This window comes from Salminus brasiliensis, chromosome 15 (assembly GCF_030463535.1).
Source record: "Salminus brasiliensis chromosome 15, fSalBra1.hap2, whole genome shotgun sequence".
In the NCBI taxonomy this organism is placed as follows: Eukaryota; Metazoa; Chordata; class Actinopteri; order Characiformes; family Bryconidae; genus Salminus; species Salminus brasiliensis.
The window spans coordinates 8,489,880-8,509,257 of record NC_132892.1 but is presented as its reverse complement, the minus strand read 5'-3'; the positions used below and the strand labels follow the sequence as shown (position 1 = coordinate 8,509,257).

Genomic DNA, 19,378 nt, shown 5'->3' with positions numbered 1-19,378 from the left:
ACAAGGGGATTGTGGGAAAACACACACCTGCCTGTGCTAAAATAAACTCCTGATATCGAGCACCGATGTTGTTCCTGGCTGTGCAGTTGTAGCGGCCAAAATCCCTGTCGGACATCGGGGTGACCTGTGCGCAAACAGAAAACCACGGTCATGGTGAGAAAAGAGGACAGAATGAACATTGATTATGTTTGAAATTAATGAGCAATATACAGTAAACCCTTTCAGTGTCATTTTTCAGTTAGCTATAAAATGTTTTATAGGCGAGGCTGAGCATGTGGAGATCATTAAATTATGTTGATACATTTATCTAACATATTTATAAAGGCATTGGCAGAAATGCATTCCATTTATCAAATGATGTTATAGTACATTTGTTCATGTCACTAGAATATTGCTTTCATGAGAATTAGGTCATTAGAGGGCAGATTTATTTCCACACGCGAACCAAAATTCAGCAGACACATGTAGTGGATTATCTACTAATACATCTACTTACATGCAATATCACAAGAAAAAAAAATAGTTTGGCTCACATGCTTTTTGTATGGAAGCCTATTCCTGCTAGGTAGAAGATAACAGGGGGTTTCTGAGTTCATTTATTTAATTAATTAATTTTATTAGTAGTAAACACAGCCCACACATACAAATATATTTAAATGAACACTTTAATGAGTATAGAAGATTCCTCAACTTTTATGTACTAGCAGTTTAAAACTTTAACTAAAACAAATTTCGCCAAAAAAATATACAAAATCCACTACCAGCCCAACTAAATTTCCTTTCAGTCTTTTGCACTTTGAGATTGCTATTAACACTTGTGCAATGATGCAATCATTGTAAGTGTTCTGCTCCTCTGCATGCACGTTCAGTCAGAAATTACCTCCAGTAACGATCTTCCATCTGCAGTATGAATGCGTGTATTGCTGGTCCCTTCATTGGAGATGGTGAACCGGTCTCGTCTCCACAACATGGTGGCTGGGGGATTGGACATCACATCACAGCTGATGTTTACTGGATTTCCCTCCCAGGAGTAGAAGATTGTATGATTGATCTGGAACTTGGGTGCATCTAGAAAGGGAGGTGGCTGAAGTAAGATTTAGGCAGATTTGGACAGTGAAACTATGAACTATAAAGTTACTAAAGCAAGTAATTAAGGCTAAGATAATATTATACACCCGAATAAAGAAAGGGAAGTTCAAAGTGGAAAAACAGAAGTTTATAAAACAGGAGTTCATAAAACAATCAAAGGATATTAAAACAATCAGATGATCCATTGGAACTCCTAGGAATTTGTAGGACTTGCTAGATAATTCAAAATACCTATTTCTAGCACCTAAAGCTTTCTTCTATGAGAAAGATGAGAAAAACATTCAAGCTCCACTTTCACTTCAGATATGAAAAAAACAGTAGTTCTGTCCAGCCTTACAAGCAATAATATTGCAGTCCAGAAATTAATTTAATTAAGATTTAATTAATTAATTAAGATTTCGGAAAGTTAAGTTCTGGAGTCCAGATTATTTACTTTTAATGGAGACATTTGGCTATACTGTGCCTAAATGAAGGCCCACAAACCTCAATCACCTGAAGCAGCGCTGTGAAGAAGAGTGGACTAATAGTCATAAATATATGTATTGTAAGTCAAAACAGAAAAAGTTATTACTTTTATATAACAGTAAGTTATTACTGTAAAAGGTGGTTCTACAAGCTACTGCTTCATGGGGTGTACCTTTTTTTTATACACAGTTTCACAGCGTTTCACACATGGCTTTTCCTTTTGTTAAACAAATAATGACACTGTGGAATATGTTGTGTGGTGGTATTTACCTGGTTGTAGTTAAATAAATAAACATTGGTCTCTGACTTTTGGACAGCACTGTAGACTTCTATGACTTGATAGCTACATTCGGTTCATAGCGCCAGTGCAAAACTAAATATAAACGTTGGATGCCAACCATGCCTTTCCTTGTCGGCTACAACTTCATCTTTCTTAAGCTTTTACTTTAATGCAATTTATGGTGCTCAAATTCAGTCATGGAGATGCCATTCTATGAGCATATCTGTGACTTCCCTGTACCGCACCCTGTTGGGCTTAATAATCAGCTATAGGATCTTTCAAATCTAGTGTTTACAGAAAAGCACAGAGTTTTTTCCCCTGGGACTAGGAAACACTGGTTTATTCTTCTTTTTAATAGTGTGCCTTGATGAATACCAATCATGACTGACATAACTTTAAACCAACACCCAATTCCTCTTCACATGCGCAATGTGCCAAGCTGAGACCTTCAAGTCGATAGGGTAAAGTATAACAATGATGCATGATTTAGCAAAGGGAAATGAACGATAGCACTAGCTAGCTTGCAGCACTGTCAGACTGTGCGCCTGCAGTCAAGGTGGCATTATGTCTATTTTATGCTGGCGCGCTGGGTTCCATTAAAGAGATTGATGCTGCAGCCCTCTGTCATGTCAAAGGACAGGCGAGGTTGTTGAGAAGCGCTTCCAGACTAAATAAATGAGTTCATTAGCACCCCAGCAACGGTTGGCTAGCTCCTGCCATGCTTAGTCAGAAAGCCTTTTTTCCCTCCTTCGTTGAACACCAACACCATCCCCTCCCAAACCAGTTTCGCTCCAAGAGTGTGAAGAAGATGGTAAAGGAGGAACAGCGATGTCAAGGGCAGCGGCCTTGCTGGTTGGGCGGTTTTGATTATTACTGTTTTGACTGACACAGTGGTCCAACTCCACCTGAGCTAACCCCATCGGGTATTAGCATTCCTTGGTAGCATGTGCTTGTGTGTCCTTAGAAAACATCCCAAGCATGCGCCTGACACCATAGTGCACCACTATTCAGTGATTTAATCAAGTCGCTCTTATCACCCTGCAATTTCATTCAACGGGCTGACTTTAAAGGCTGCAATTGAGAGAATTTATCTTTGCTTTCTCTATGTAATCTTGGATGCTATGTGTCCCACCGTCCTACAGAAGATAAGTCATTTGTGTGCCCCCCCCCCTCCATCTGATCAGCAGCAAAATAACTTAATGTGTGGCTTTTACGAAGACCAGAAACATTGCAAAAAGGCAATTACAGCCAAAGTTGGTAGAAGAACAGAAAAATAGCTGACCCTGTAACTGTAAGGTAATTGAGGAAACTTAAAATTGTAGACCAGGAAATGAGTAAGATGAAGAAATTAATTATGCAGGACTATTTTCTTCCATTAATTGGCTTTGCTGGAGGGCATTTGTCTTTTGTTTGATATACCCAGAATAACTTGTTTTTTCCTTTTTTTGCAAGCCAACAAGGCATAATTAGTTCATTATTTTTAAGCGGAGTAAAACAGTTTTAGCAGCTAATTTAAGCATGACACGTATACTGAAGGAGCCATGGAAGAAGTGTTAAATAGTAGCTCTTTGATTACATTTTGTGAGAAGCAGCTTAGTAACTTTCGCAAGTCAAAAACAGCAATTAGCAAGAGTTTTCACTCCCTTTACTAAGCTACCTCAACAGCAAGCTAAAGTTGGGCTTAAGAATAAAGTCAGTTTATGTGGGTTGAAAACATGCTTCTTGTTACTGCCTTTTCAGCTCAGAGCTTTTCACAGCTGCTAATGAGACCGGATACGTCAGACTTACACTCAATATCCAAGAACATGCTTTTTTGATGGCCTCCAATCCTGCTGAGGGCCTCGCAATCAAAACGACCCCAGTCAGAAAGTCGGACCCCACTGATGGTCAGCATAGACTTGCCGTGACGTCCTTGAACCTCCACTCTCCCGTCCTGGCTCTAAAAAGGAAAAAAGAGGATAATAGCAGCAGTATTCTACAGAGCTAAGAAAGCGCCTTACTTTAACACACTTGATCCAAGTGATAAATGTTTCTTGAAAATTATTTGAAATTATATTTTCCGCAATGCGATATATTCCCATAATGAAATGTTGCTTATTTGCAAACAAATAGCAATTGTAATTCATTAAACCACACTTACACCACATCCAGCTGATGCTTTTAAACACAACAGAAAGTCAGATGTTTAGTCTATCTTTAGTCTAGTCTATCTTTAGTCTATCTTTCAAACTCATAAGGAGGGCCGGCTCTGTCCTGGGGTGCTTCTTAGACCCAGTGCAGGTAGTGGGAGACAGGAGGATGACAGCCAAGCTGGCATCCATGCTGGAGAACAGCTCCCACCCCATGCATGAGACTCTGGCAGCACTGGGCAGCTCCTTTAGCAACAGGCTGCTTCACCCCAAGTGTGTGAAGGAGCGGTATCGCAGGTCCTTCCTTCCTGCTGCCATCAGACTCCACAACCAGCACTGCTCCCAGCGGACCACATACACACACACTTAACTACACACACATGTTCATGTTCAGGGAATACTATGTGCAATACCCCCCCCCATGTGCAATTAAGAGTCATTTGCTGTAAATAATATTGTTATTGCTTTTTTAATTCTTATTCTTATTATTTATTCTTATTATTATTACGTATTATTCTTATTATTAATTCTTATTCTTATATATTGTGTATATAGTGTAAATTATTTATCTAAATTTTTGTAACTGAGTGTCTTGCTATCCCTTCCTGCTGTGACACTGAGAATTTCCCCACTGCGGGACTAATCAAGGACTATCTTATCTTATCTTATCTTATCTTATCCATTTAAAATAGGCAGCTCATCAACTACTTGCACAATGTTTGTGGTGGCCCAAGGGCCAAAAAACAATTTTAAAATAAAGTAAGCGGGTTTTGTGGAACACGCATGCTTTACCATTTGAGATGGCAATAATCAAATACTAAAATCATTAATCTGTCAGTCATTACAGTCAACTTGACTTTGTGCAAGACTGTAAAATCTAATATGTGTGATTAAAACACATGCATGTTCTAATGCAAGCTTGTTGCCAAGAACACATTTTTACAGGCGCAACTGAGAGGTCAGAGACAGCATGGCTGTAAGTATGCTAGTTGATATTAGTTAGATGTTAACTTTTCTACCGGACATGAACTACATGTAACCTACTCTAACTGATGATACCAATGTGTAAACTCCTACTACTGTGAACTGTTCTACCAGACATAAGATAGATGAACTACTCTAGCACATATTAGCTACATGCTAACTATTCTAGCCTAGCTGATACGAGACAGTGAAAATACACCAACATGTGGACACTATCAATAATACTATCATATTAAAGGGTTTGCTTGGCTCCATAAAATTACAAAATATATGAAGAAAACATCTACAGAATGTAAGCAGCGTTACAGTGTGTATGGTGTGCGCTCTCTGGTGCTAGCCTACTTTACTAAGTGTTCGGGCTGACTGTAATGCGTTTAAAGTTCGCAGTGCTAAATTTTGCTGAAGTGCTGAAATGTGCTTATTGTTGTAAACCGTGTTGTTACGGAATGTAAGAAACACTGACCTTAGTCAGTGTATGACTAAATTTTAAATGGTATGTAATGGTAAGATTTGGCTCAGTACTTTAGAAGCCTACATAATTGCATGCATTGTGTCCTTAATTTTTTCTCCTCTTCCCCAAGGTTAACTACTTCGTACAGTTCCTCGAATATCAAAAGTATGGTGTTATAGGATATATACTATATATACACTTTATTTTGCTGGTAGAAATATGCCTTTTTAGAAAATTAAAAACTTCATAAGGCACATGCCTGGCAAAATAGATCATTCTAGAGTTCCTCTTATGAGTGTGTCTAAGAAGTCTAAAAATTAAGATGGTAATTTTCACTACTTAAGAGCCTCATTGATACATTTGGTAGCTCATGTTATTAGGAAACCTACCACTAACCCGCAATCCTAAAGCCTACATTTTAATGCCCTTTTTAATGCACCCAAACACCTCCACTAACACCTTCACCAACCTCTTTAGTGTTTAAAATCACTTATTACGCATTAGTCATGGCCTTATTCTAAGTGTACGCTGCATCAACAATATAACCATGTCAGACAGTTAGGTTCTATTGAAGGTGAAACCAATGTAGACACCCAAGGTCTTAAACAGCACTGGATATAGACAGACTTTGCGTCTGCACTAATTATCATTCGGCAAGCCTCCAGCTTGGAATATTAGGAGATTGGAGAAGTACTCTTCCCCCTGAGTGGAGCTGAGACCTGCGGAGACGCCCATGTTAACGATCCCTGTGCTCCTCTCTCCTGGACAAATCGATATGTGTCTCCTCTGCTAATGCCACAGCATATGCAGAGCAGGCCTGTGACAGCTAACTTTATTGCTTGCCCCTACTTGCGCTTCAGTATTACATTTGACGAAAGCCATTAATGTAGATCTGAAGTAGACTCTTGGGCTGCTCTCCAGTCTAAGCTACACAGATGATTAATCATTGTTCTAGTGGCACACATTCATATCCTCATAGGTCTATGAATGTGTAAAATAGTTCTAGCTCGTTTGCGAATGCGCTCAATTCACTTATATGAAGAAACTTGAGCGGCACGCCCCGCACTCACAAACATTACGATGCATTGTGAAATTCTCTTGCCAGTTGAATGGCTCTAATAAACAGGGCTAATAAAAACAGCAGCCAGAAGCCATATCCTCCGTCCTATAATACCATCTCGCGTATTTCTTGTACAACTTCAAAACGTTACATTTTCAGTCTGGCACCAGCTTCCGATGTGAGAAACTGAGCGATACAGATTGCTGACCATCAACACTCCCTCTCTTTCTTTCACTCGTTCTGACACCACCTTGCCTGAAGCTTCTGCTCTGTTTGATATTCTGTAGAGTTCTCAGTCTGGGGACAGAACTGCTAAAGAGAGCGAGGAGGCAGTCCAGTCTGGCTAACCCAAGTGAGCCTGCTATCACAGACCTCGTCCTTGCATTATGTTTGATGGATGGCCTCTTCGGAACAGATCAAACGCATGCCAAATTTAGGTCAGATCCGAGCCAGTGTGCCTCACTCAGAGACCATAAGGTTCTCTATGTAATTAGAAATTCTTTATGCACCTGAACAGAATACTAATTCAAAACAGATACATCATCTTCATCTTCATGTTCATTTTATTGCTTCAAACTGTTGTATGTTTTAAGACCCCACCACTTAACTTGCCATACTGATGACCGTTATTTTAGATATAATAATGTGAAATTAACTTTAAATAACAATGTAGACAGAAAAGGTTGTGTCAATGTTTTTATTTAGTATTTAAACACTAGGGTGTTCAATTATATTACTCAACATTAAATAATTGCTGCATTATATCTAATTAGAACAAGCAAAGCACCTAATAGACCTGGCTCGTCTGAAAGCCTGAAAGTAGATCAGCAAGTAAGCTTACTCACTCATGCATCCACCCACCCACTCAACTCAGCCAGCCTACTCACCCACCCACCCATTTACTCATCCAACCTACCAACTCACCCACCCACCCATTCACTCATCCAACCTACCAACTCACCCACCCACCCACTCACTCAGCCAAGCTACTCACTCAACCAACCTACTCACTCAGCCAACCTACTCACTCAGCCAACCTACTCATTCACCCACTCACCCATTCACCCAGCCAGCCTACTCACTCATTCATTCATTCATTAAGCCCACTCGCACACCCCACGTTTTCAGCTCATCTCACCTCTACTGGAAGTCTGTTCCAGCAGTTTGGAGGTTAAAGATCTGGGATATTCCTAGTTTCTAAACCAAAAGCATTTTGAGAGGTGTTCTTGGCCTTCAGACATGGGTTATGTCATATAGTACCAAAAACAAACTTACTGTGACCTCCCACAGTACTGTGTGTTCAATTTTCTAACCTTTTTTTATTTTATTTTACACAATTAAACATTAACAATATTGAGAGATGGAGGAAATAAAATAAATTGTTAAATGTAATTAATGTTCTAACTTTCACCTAGAAAACTGCTCTTTTATTAATTATATTATACACATTATTTTAAAGACATTTCATCAGTTTTATTTGTTTAGTTATATTATCAAATATGTCCATAAAAATCACCTGACTTGAAGTTATTATATGCACATGATCATGATATAGGGCTGTCTAATTTAAGCATGTTTTCTGCACTACCATAACTTTCACCCTTGAGCTCAAATAGGCAATTCTTTGACCATCATCTACAACTCTCAGAGTCCAAAGGGCTAAATGTGACCTCGCCACTGGCCCTGAGAGATAGGGTGTACAAAGTGGCATTCAGGAAGGGTCCATCAGATTGCAACCAGCACACAACAGCTTTAAGGCTTTGCCATGTGAAAACGCTTAAAACTATCTCGCCCAATACTGGTGTGCTTCGGTAACACTCCTGTTTGAAATATTTGAGAAGGAATATTTGAGAAGGAGCGTTAAGCTGGACATGGACAACAGCATTAATTTCCATGCAAATCATGCTGTTTTTTTATTTTTGTGGCCTTTCACCAAAATCACATCTACCATACACTTTTTATCTGCTGGTTGCTGTTAGCGGCTGGTGCAATTATGAGTTCATCATCTGTCTACTGTAAGTTCATTTCAGATTTAAAGAAAACCTGTCGCTATGGATGTTCTTAAATTCATTAACATGGTGTTTTTCTGCTTCTGAGGAAACTAGGGCAGATGGGTTGACACGCACACAGAACTACCTTAATGAAGGGCGTTTTTCAGAAAAAGATCTTCACAGCATTAAGGACACCTCTTGTTTGATTACAAAAACACCACAAAATTGCACACCTGGTAGAAGCAGGGATGAGCCTTAGTTTTGAAGGTGCAGCTCAAAGAATGGCACTTGACCTCATTGTGAGGAGAGAACAGCAGTCACTAGACATTTAAAACAATTGGAGGTCTATGTGATTGGATGGCATAATAAAGCAGTTATCAGTTTCCATTAAAGATGCTAAAGTTCCTCTCTAGTTCCAGCAGACTGCCTAAGTATGGGAAATTAACAGTTGGCTTACTAAGGCTGCCAATTCTCATGCAGTCCCTATTAACCGAGGTCTCATGAGGCGCTGGGTTTAAAGGATGTAGTAAAACAGTGACTGTCTAATCAAGACAAAACAAAAAACATTCAGTGCCGAAGAGATTGTGTGTTAACAAATAAGGTCTGACCCACCAGAGCATTCAACAGGTGTTCAAATCTTAAACTGCCTGCAAGCACGTACTGCAACCGCATCAGGGCATATTTGCACACTAACATCTGTGCCCAAGATTTCAGCGCTATTCTGTTAGTAAATATTGTTTGAGTGTGTGTCCACACTGGTGTCTCCACGTAGTTGCTGTTTCTGCTGTCAGTAGAAAAGCAAGTCTCTCACAAACACAGGTTTTGAGACCCTATCATAACACACACGAACATACACACACACACACACACACACACACTCACTAGTGACTCAGCACAGTAAGCACACACACACCCAGAGCAGTGGGCAACCACCTCATCTCGGGCATAAATATTGAGGGGAAGGAAAGTGCTGTTCCTTCAATCCTCCACCCACACGTCCCGCTAATCCAGAAGATCGGATAGCTTCCATTCCCAACTCCACTTCTCCATTAGGCCACAGCTGCCTCTGATGGGGATGGCGTTCAAAGACTGGGAAAATTCATGCAAAACCTGGCACCACAAGTTGCTTAAACGTTAATCAAACAGAACGTGTAATTAGCCACATGTTATATCGCCAACTAGGGTCCCACAACTCAATTCTGCCAAAATACTAACTTAATACATTTTCTAGTGCCTCTGTCAGCCACAGGCCCCTAGAATCTTCCTAATATTCCCCACTATACGATACCCCTGACAATATTTAAATCACAATATGATATAGTGACATGGACAAGACTGGAGTCCAACAGAGACCACTTGGATGCCTAAATGGTTCTTTACCTTGATAAATAGTTTTTGGCTATTTGGGATGACTCGTGTTCTTTAAAGAACTTTTGCTGGTAAGCTGCTAGCTGTTAAGAAAGCTACTGTTTATGTAAAAGCTTCACATATACAACATACAATTACAGAATTCATCACAATAAAATACTGCCATACCATCCACACCTACCGCCATTCATGTTCCTTTCATGTTTTACATAGCTTTTTTCAGAGAGAGAGAGAGAGAGAGAGAGAGAGAGAGAAGGAGAGAGAGAGAGAGAGAGAGAGAGAGAGAGAGAGAGAGAGAGAGAGAGAGAGAGAGAAACACTTCTTGGATGCCTAAATGGTTCTTTACCTTGGTAAATAGTTCTTCTCTATGGTGGGATAACTCCTGTAAAAGATTCTTCTGTATAAGGACCCTTTGCCAGTAAGATGCTAGCTGTTAAGAAAGCTACTCTGTATGTAATAGTTTCACATACACAATTGTCTCAATGAGTGACATTCTACTATGAAATTGTTTACCTTGAACAGATACTGCAACGACACACAAAACTAAATCAGCCACATCATTAGTGTAGGATGCATAAGTGTGGCGTGGGCTACCTCAGCTCTTAAGGATGTAATATTAGCCTCTTAAAGCAAGGGACATCAATTAATCCATCTTTTAAACCTGTTGTCCTTTATAATTTTCATCTGGTGTGACAGAATACATTTGTGGGTTTAAGAAAAATAACTATTACGAAAAGTGTCTACACTGTAACCAACAATACTGACTAAGAGTGTACAATAGGCACAGAGGGTCAAGATGACACACGCGCATATCTTACATCTTCCAAATGTTTTTTACATCCCATATGTTGATAGTTTCCACAGTTACAATTTGTACCCTATCCTACTAGCTAGCTCAGAGATGCAGAATACTTTCTGGAAACTTTCTGGCCACCTCGTGCAACATAGGTAAAAAATAAAAAAAAAAGCAGAGACAATCTATTTTTTATGCAACAATATTTTACACGCTATTCACTTTCCAGGTGGGTTTATTTTCTTATTAATATTAAGAGGGAGGTTGGTAAACTGTAGGATGTTGGAAAGGGCCTTGAAAGGTTGTTGCAATACCTTGTCCCCATGCGAGAAGGTCTGTCCATCGGTGGCTCTCCTCCAGGAGATTTCAGGCAGAGGCTCGCCCTCGGCTGTACAGGAGATCATCGCAGCACTGCCTTCCACTGCGGTAACATTTCTCAAATGAGTGATGTGGGGCTGGACTGTGAAGTGAAAAAGAGTGAGTTCAAGGAGCTTCAGATATTTTATAGAACAGTGGTTCTTTGCATTGTCTGGACAGTTTCCTTGCTGCAAAACACTTGATCCCACTTAGCAGGTAATTTAATAAGGCCCTCAGGAGCTGGATTTGGTGTGCTGTGGTAATGTCAACAGTGCCTGCAACAGGTTATTATTATGAAATAATAATTATTATTATTATAGCTTTTATAAAAAGAAAATACACTATCAAATGTAACATAATAGTTATTGTTTTTATTTATGTTCCATTTGATTATAAAATACATACAAAAACTATACTGGTTTACACAAGTAAATTTGTTAAAGCTTGGTGAAGTTATTTGTGGCTAATGTTATGAAATTGCAGAGCAAGAAACTGCGACTAGAGATGACATACCAAATTTCTTATCTTTTTATACTGTCAAGTTTAAGTCAAGAAATTTGCTATAGTATGGGCGAGAAATTTGGCACAGTAGGGATGGGAAATTTGGCATAGCAGAGTTGAGACATCGGTCTGTGTCTAGAGACTATACATACAAAATGACCCACAATCTAAAAAACATCCTTATGAGAAGACAGCAGGTATGTGGTTGAGCACATTCCATGTAAAATCAGCTGGTTGAGAAAAAAAAAATCATTAATTTTTAGGAAAGCATAAAGAACCTGCCATTAGGAAAACCTGTGCTCAACCTTACACTGAGAATGACAAGAATTAACATAACTGGATATTTTGCACTGCCTATAATAACATTACCCAAAATATATTTGCCACATGCCCAGATTGCAGTGCTGAGATTGCAGTGCTGAGACAGAAAAAAGGGCCCTTGGTGTTTTCTCTGCTCTAACACACCTGCTCCAATGAAACAGCTAATTAACAGGGTCCATTTATACTTAGCCACTTAAAGCAAGTCTTGGGTTCATGGAATAACTTACTATCTGATTGTGAAGAAAATGTAAATGCAACAGGGACAGATTGGAGACAAAAAGCTTGCTATTTCTGTTGCACAGACAAATTCTGGAGAAGCCAGGCATAAACACTGCATCCGTAGGCTTTACTCCTCACAAACAGAACTGTGTAAGCATACAGGACTTTAATTAATAAAAAGAATGCTAAACAAAACCTCATGCCTTTTACACCGCAAGTGTCTATAGTGAAGCCACCCCCTGCTTTTAGTTCTCATACAATACAGAACTGCCCAGAACAAAGTCCCCACTGACCTACAGTTTACAAAGTTCACACTTAAGTCCAGCTGGACCACAAATGATCGCTGTAAGAGTTCATTCAGCACTAGAAATTTTGCTGTGCATTGTTCTGACATGCTTTAGATCAGCAATCACTGTCAGTTTTATCCCAATTTACACCAAATGGCTTGTTCTGTCTCTAAAGTGTAGCCGCTTAGAAACTTGATCGAAAGACTCAAATTGAGCACAATCAGCCCGGCCCACACTATTTCTCTCACATCTCTCCCACTCTCATCCTCTCAGCATGAGCCATCACTCTTTTCCCATCTTAAGAGTATGCCGGAGTGCCACAATGATCCCTTTTTCCCCTTCCTCCTTGATTGCCACAGAGCGGCTTGTACTAACTTGTTCACTTTCTTATGCTCGCAGAACCCATGTTCAGTAGCTCAGTAGCCAGGAGGTATCTCCAGAACCACAGTGCTTCTATTAGTGTAGTCTCATTTTATGCTAAACACCCCAATGAACACTGCTATGAATGTGTGGTGTGTGTGTGTGTGTGTGTTCCCCCAGCTTGTTTTCCACAGATAAGCTCTTTTCCCCCCCTCCATGGCTTAGCGAACTTTTCCCCTAAACACCATGCTTGTCAAGGGCAAACAACCCAATTCAAGTCTCCATGCATAATTCCCCGTTTTCTCTCGATAGGTTCTGTCGAAAGAGTTGCACAGAGCAAGGCTGAATGGCATGGAATAAATCCATACTGAAGTGAATGGAGCCAAGAAAGAAGAGCAGTTGACAGTACGAGCCTTTGAACGATGTCTGGAGAGATCAAGGAGTTATTTGTACAGCAAGACACAGTGAAAAAAGCCCCCCAGAGACGGATGGAGAGATCGTGGCAACGTACACACCCAGACTCTCTCTCTCACAGAAACAAGAAAACACAAACTGTTATAAGTTTTATTCCCATGCAGAAGTGGAGCCACAATACACTGAAGTCACAGCACAATTCCATTCAAAACCAATTCCAAACCAGTTCAAATCAATCAGATACAGGGGGAATTGTCCAAATGTGGGACATTATTTAGGGCAGGTCTCATTAATAAAAGTTTAGGTTAATCACATGATGTCTTAAACATCCAATCTGAGATAAGAGTGCAGCAATCTTCAAACAGGAAGCACCCTGATGCAAAGAATAGCACACATTAGGCTAGGTTAGCCCAATGAATACAGGAAATTCAATGGAATCAACAGTGAAAACAGAATTAGCTTAAAACCTTAAAGTTACAAAGTATATAATGTATCACAGCACTGCGATTTCTCAAGATACTGAATCATTCTTGTCAACACTCAGCCCTACTAGCAACATTTATATTTCGACTACACAGCATTTGAAAGGATAAAAAATTCTAATTGGGGTTGTCGCTGACTACACAACAATGTCCTTGCACTTTTGGCCTATATTTCACTACTTCTCTGTTGAGATATTTCTGAAGCTGACTGGCTGGTAAATCGATGGTCACACATTGAGTGTCACTCAGCATTGTGAGCTTTTGGGTCAACCTTGACAGAACAACGTTTCCAAATTTAAAAGCCCCACTTGGCTAGTAGCCCCATGCTTGTTTGTGAGTGCAGAAGACAACAGTCATAGTAAACAGCCTGCTTATGTCAACACATCAGCATCTCTTGTGCCAACAGTGCAAATGCATTCAAACTACTACATGACCATGACACACCAATTCAGTGTATAACCATGTATTATTGATCAGATAAATATTAGCTACAGCTTTAAAAAATGTAATAATTGCATGTGTGACTTGAATACTACAGATGTATGCAGAGAACTAACTCGCATCCTCTCCTCTTGCTTCATCTCCTTCCAAGTGTCAAGTGTTATCCCCCTCCTCCCTCCAACAATTCTCTGGCTCCTTCCATCTCCCAGCGTGCCGGCTGTCAAGGGCTATGAACGTCGCAAAAGTCACATCTGTGTTGCCGCCGCAGCGCTTTGCAAAACAAAACTCCTATCCAATAAGGCAGTTATATAAATGTGCATTTTGAGGAGCTAGCAGCTTGGGGAGGGCGCAAATAAATCTCTGTGCGTTTTCATGCGCACAAAGAAGGCAGGCGCCCCCAATTGGAATAATCACTCGCCCAATATGCACGCCAGAGCCACTGAAAATATAAACTGCATAAAGGGTGCAGTCGAGATTGTCATGATAATTGAGTGCGCTCTTGTTTTTGTTTTTGAAATAGCAACACGTTCAGGTGCTCCGGCAGGTCTGTGCTGGTGGAAAGTCTGACTTTGAGGAAAGCAAACATGAAAAGGAATGCATAGAAGGAAAGGCCAAAGCTTAGCTATGGTGCCTATGAATAGAGACTCAATATTTCATTGGTTTTGCAAAGAATACTTCAAATGTGCCCTTCCAAAACAGTCCGAACAAGCGTAGGATAAAACTAAGTTCTCACAGATTTTTTACAGTTTCCTACTGTATGGTCAGGTCGAAGAGGAGAGTAACCCCTTTAGAGGGCTAAAAGTGTCATTACAAACTTCTATATCCAAGGAATAGCCAGCAACACCAGTACAGTAGTCCCTTTAGTTACTGAATAATATGCCTTAGTGTGTAATAAGCCTTTCTGCATTAAGGAGTTAACTACTGTTCTAGATAAAGTAGATGTAGAACGGTAAATGAACTGGAATATATATATATATATATATATATATATATATATATATATATATATATATATATATATATTCAGTTCATTTTATGTTCTACATCTACTTTATACCAACAAAATACAGATAACAAAAAAAAAAAACGAACATATTAAAACAAGAACATTTGCGATATGTGAGGCTATCCAAAAAAAAAAAAAAAAAAAAAAGGGTGTCCTAATTTGTCCACATGACTGTACTTTTCATTTAAAGCAATTTTTCATTACAAATGACATCAGCATAACAAATTCTTAATATTAGTATTTACATTCCCCATTTTTTCTTTAATGATAGCCTGCCTCTGTGTGAGTTTGTGCAAAAAATTCTGATAAGTAGCGCAAATCCACCCATCTGAACATGACCTTCAGGAGAAGATATTAATATTTAAAATAAAAACATCTGTCTCTAATGAAAAGATTGTAATTAAGCTAAATAATTACCTACAATTTACACAAAATATTTATCTTGAACATATTTAAACATATGAGATGTTAGTAAATTGTATCAGATAAAACAGAGGAAATATTTTTTAAACATAAATAACAGAAAGCTACTTTTATATGAGGAAACAGTTAGGGAACCACCACAATTACTAGTACTTCATGACTGAAGTAAGAACCAGGTGCACCACATTAGCAGCAAATAAACGAAGTTTAAAGAAGATTGTAAGCACAGGAACATCATAGCAACTGTGAAAAACAGAGGTGGAAAGTTTGGGGTTGCTTTGCTACAGCAGAACCTGGCAAGCATAGTATTCTAGAATCCACTAGGAACTGTTGTATCAGAGGGAATCAGAGGGAAGCGAAAACATCACACAGCTGAAAGAATTCTGGCATGTCTACGTATAAATGTTTTTAAAAAAAAAAGGTTTAATGGAGTGTCCTATTTAAAAAAAAAACATTAGAAATGACATGGAAAGAAAACAAACACACACCACAAAAACAAGACCCAGACTTTGGATATGGCCTCAAAATTTTGGACCCCACTGTCTACACAACATGCATAGCTTTTCTGGCCTCTTTCATTTGATTCTTTGCAGATCAGTTTCTAACCACAAGACAGATATTATTTAAGTAAATGGCACTGATGTGGTTGAGGCACTGAAGTGTGCGGCACTGTTAGAAAGTGTATCTGTGGTCAGCTCTGTAGTCAGAAAATGACTGGTGATAAGAGTGCTAGAGGATGACTTACAAATTGTTTATGACGGGAGTTCTAACTGCAAACAAGAAAAGTGCAGATAAAGTTAGAGGGTTCTAATAAAGTGGATGGTACTCACCAAACACCTTGAGGAGAATTTCACTCTCTTTGCTTCCGGCTTTGTTACTGGCTCTGCAGGTATAAGGGCCTCCATCACCCTGTTTGATGCTCTTAATGGTAAGCATGCTCTTGCCTCCTTCAAGTGTGTTCAACATGTACTGCTCTGATCTCTCAATTTGCCGGCCTTTCCTGTAAAGAAAAAGCAAAACAGAGACTGGGTCAATATAAGCTTAAAGACCTCTGTTTACCACAAGCACATACAGACCACAGACTGTGACTGGACAGACATATCACAATATATGATCAGGTTGGTCAATGATCTATCCATCCAGTCATCAGCCCATCCACCCATCTTTTAAATTGTTCATCCACTAGTCCATTTAGGTATTTATCTAGCCAATAACCCTTCTATCCATCCATGTAGTCTGTATATTCTTACAATAATTCATTTGTACAACCTTCTATCCAATAACCCCTATTCATCCATTTATTCATCAGTCTTTCTAGCAACAACTTATCCTTCCATGCATCCATAAATCCATCCACCAGTGCATTCATCCTTCTATTCATACATCCACCAGTTCATCTGTCCGTCTAGTCAATAACCACGTATCTAACCATGAACTCATCCTGTATTCCTGTGTATTCATCCTTCTAGCAAACAACCCAGCCAATCATCATCAAAAAAAAAAAAAAACACTCGTTCAACCATCATCTAGCCAACAGCTCTTCCATTCATCCACCCAGTGTGTATGTTTACCCATTCATCCATCTCCCTGGCCATCAACTCATCCATTCATCCATCCACACACCCAACACCTCCTCCATCCATCCAGTCTGTATGTTTACCCATTCATCTATCCCTCTAGCCAAAAACTTATCCAAAAACCCACCCAATCTATCAACCCTTCTTCCATTCCTTCATCCATCCAGTCACTCATCTGTTCATCCAACCATCCATCCATCTATTTGTCCATTCATACACTTATTACCCAGCTGGTCACTTAATCAGCACATCCGTATACAGTGCATCTGTACATCAATCTAGCAAATGTATGCATTTGCAAGTTCAAAGGCCACATTATCATCGCTGGCTGTGCTGTGCGCGTCTCATGCCTGTGAATCCCTGGGGAAATACTGGGGACAGGATAATTGGTCCCTTGTAAATGATGGCGGAACGTGCCAAGTAGAGGCTGCTAAATGCACTGAGGAGAGAAAATACAGCAAAGTCCAGTCCTGTGGCAGAAACGGAGAAGTGAGCTGATGTTTTTTTGGAAAGTTGCTATAGGCTAGTAGCCAGGAGACAACATATCATTCAAATCTCTAAGACAAGGGCCAGAGGCTATTCTGTTTTTGGAAACCACTAAGCAGTGCAGATGTTCAGTGGCCGTGCAGAGATGGCTTGGCTTTCTTTAAGTAAGGTAGTGTTCTAAACTATTTACTACAACAGGTCGCCGCTAAGAAAATTAAAATACAGCCACAACATTGTGTAATGAATAGAAAGTTTTATTATATTATTCTCTTGAACAGACACACAGCCTCTAGATTTCCTCACATCATTTCCTTTAGATTCCAGTGGTTGTTTCAGATCTTTAAGAAACTTTAAATATTATTCACAACCACTGATAAACTGAGCATGTGAAGTTGGTCAGTTAATTAATAGTTAACTAGCAGCAGAAATAACATTTTTAATTTGAGAATTTACAAGAACATAAATCAAGTATCTTCATTACAGTCCTTAATTACAGTTTCATTTCTTAGCTTATTCTGTTTCATTCCACTGCTATTTATGAGATCCATTCTTTGATTGCTATTTACTCTTTCAAATCTCTTGTTCTAGCCCAATTTATGCAGATCCTAATAATCTTTTGATATCCCAGGCATGAAATATGAGACAAGTTCATTCACCACTGCTTTCAATTTTTTTCAAATAACAGTAGTGATCCGCATGACCTTTCCCCAAAGCTGAAATGTCTACAGCATGGAAATTTACAGACAAATTCAAATGGGTTAAAAACTCTCCTTCCCTCTCTTTGAGTGCAAGGCATATTTGCCTAGCACATCTTAGCTTGTCAATTTGAGCTAATAGAAAAACAAGTAGTTTGTCCGGCTGCTCAGTACATTGTATGTTCTATTGGTTCCTTTTTTAAGAAGCAGTGCAATTTACCTGTGTGTACAAGAGGACAGCAAATGTAGCATAGCACTTCCCCTTTCATCTTGTATAAACTAGAACACTTTTGGAGACCTAATATTACTCAGATATTTATGTACATTTTTCTTTGGTCCAGTATGAACTGTCAAAATATAATTAGTAACTTTAAAGGAAAGCATGTACGCTTTCACATGTTAAGCGTGCCAGTTGTCTTCTGAAAAAATAAATTACATTTATTACTACTGAAAAAGCAGAAATATCAAACAGCAAATCAAGCAGATGATTAGAACATGGTTAGAGGGGATTTTGGAGGATCCTGTCTCATTTAATCCTCAGGCATTTAGTTTGTCTGCTCTTTACTCTTGGAGTGAGTTTACAATACAATAATTTAGAAGAGCATTTAAAACTGCCAATATGGCCAGGTCAGGCCACCCCAACAAGTTTAGTCCAAGAGCAAACCACAAGATGTATTTAAGAAGTCTCCAACAATCTAAAAATGTCATCACGAGACCTACAGAAAGCTCTTGGCAAAGCTGGTGTCAACGTACAGCATCTACCATCAGACAGAGTGATTTTAAATGAGAGGCGTGCAAGTAGGAACCCTTGCTGTCGGGACAAGACTAATGTATGCCAGAGCACATCTAGACCAAAACTTTGGGGGGAAAAAAATGTATGGACAGATTAATCATTTTAATATATAGATATGTTTTGAAAACTTATTTTTCAATGATCAAGTTCTACTCTTGGTTTGGCTATGAAATCTGAAATGGATCTAAATAAATTACAGAGGTTTCTGTACATCCTTCCACAACTCAACACTACAGTTCTGAAAGAATTTATCACTGATAGAAAAGCAGACCAAAGAGAAGCTGGGCAGTTGGGGATAAGGTGGGGTGGTGACCACCAAACAGCCTGACCTCACTCTTGTCACTGAATGCAATCAAAAGGAGCAACGCGCCAAGATCTAGAAGTGCACGCCCCCTAAACATGACAG

The 19,378-nt window shown here is 39.3% G+C and overlaps 1 protein-coding gene across 3 annotated transcripts in view; it reads right to left on the bottom strand.

Moving 5' to 3' along the window:
- Positions 1–19,378, bottom strand: part of LOC140535650 (neural cell adhesion molecule 2-like) — a 315,959-nt gene that overhangs the window by 40,506 nt on the left and 256,075 nt on the right. For all 3 annotated transcript variants that reach the window (XM_072657056.1, XM_072657059.1, XM_072657058.1), the window contains exons 7-11: positions 16,252–16,421; positions 10,925–11,070; positions 3,623–3,773; positions 881–1,068; positions 28–124 (exon numbers count right to left, since the gene is read on the bottom strand). In XM_072657056.1, the coding sequence (XP_072513157.1) occupies positions 28–124; positions 881–1,068; positions 3,623–3,773; positions 10,925–11,070; positions 16,252–16,421 (752 nt within the window). The remainder of the gene's footprint in view (positions 1–27; positions 125–880; positions 1,069–3,622; positions 3,774–10,924; positions 11,071–16,251; positions 16,422–19,378) is intronic.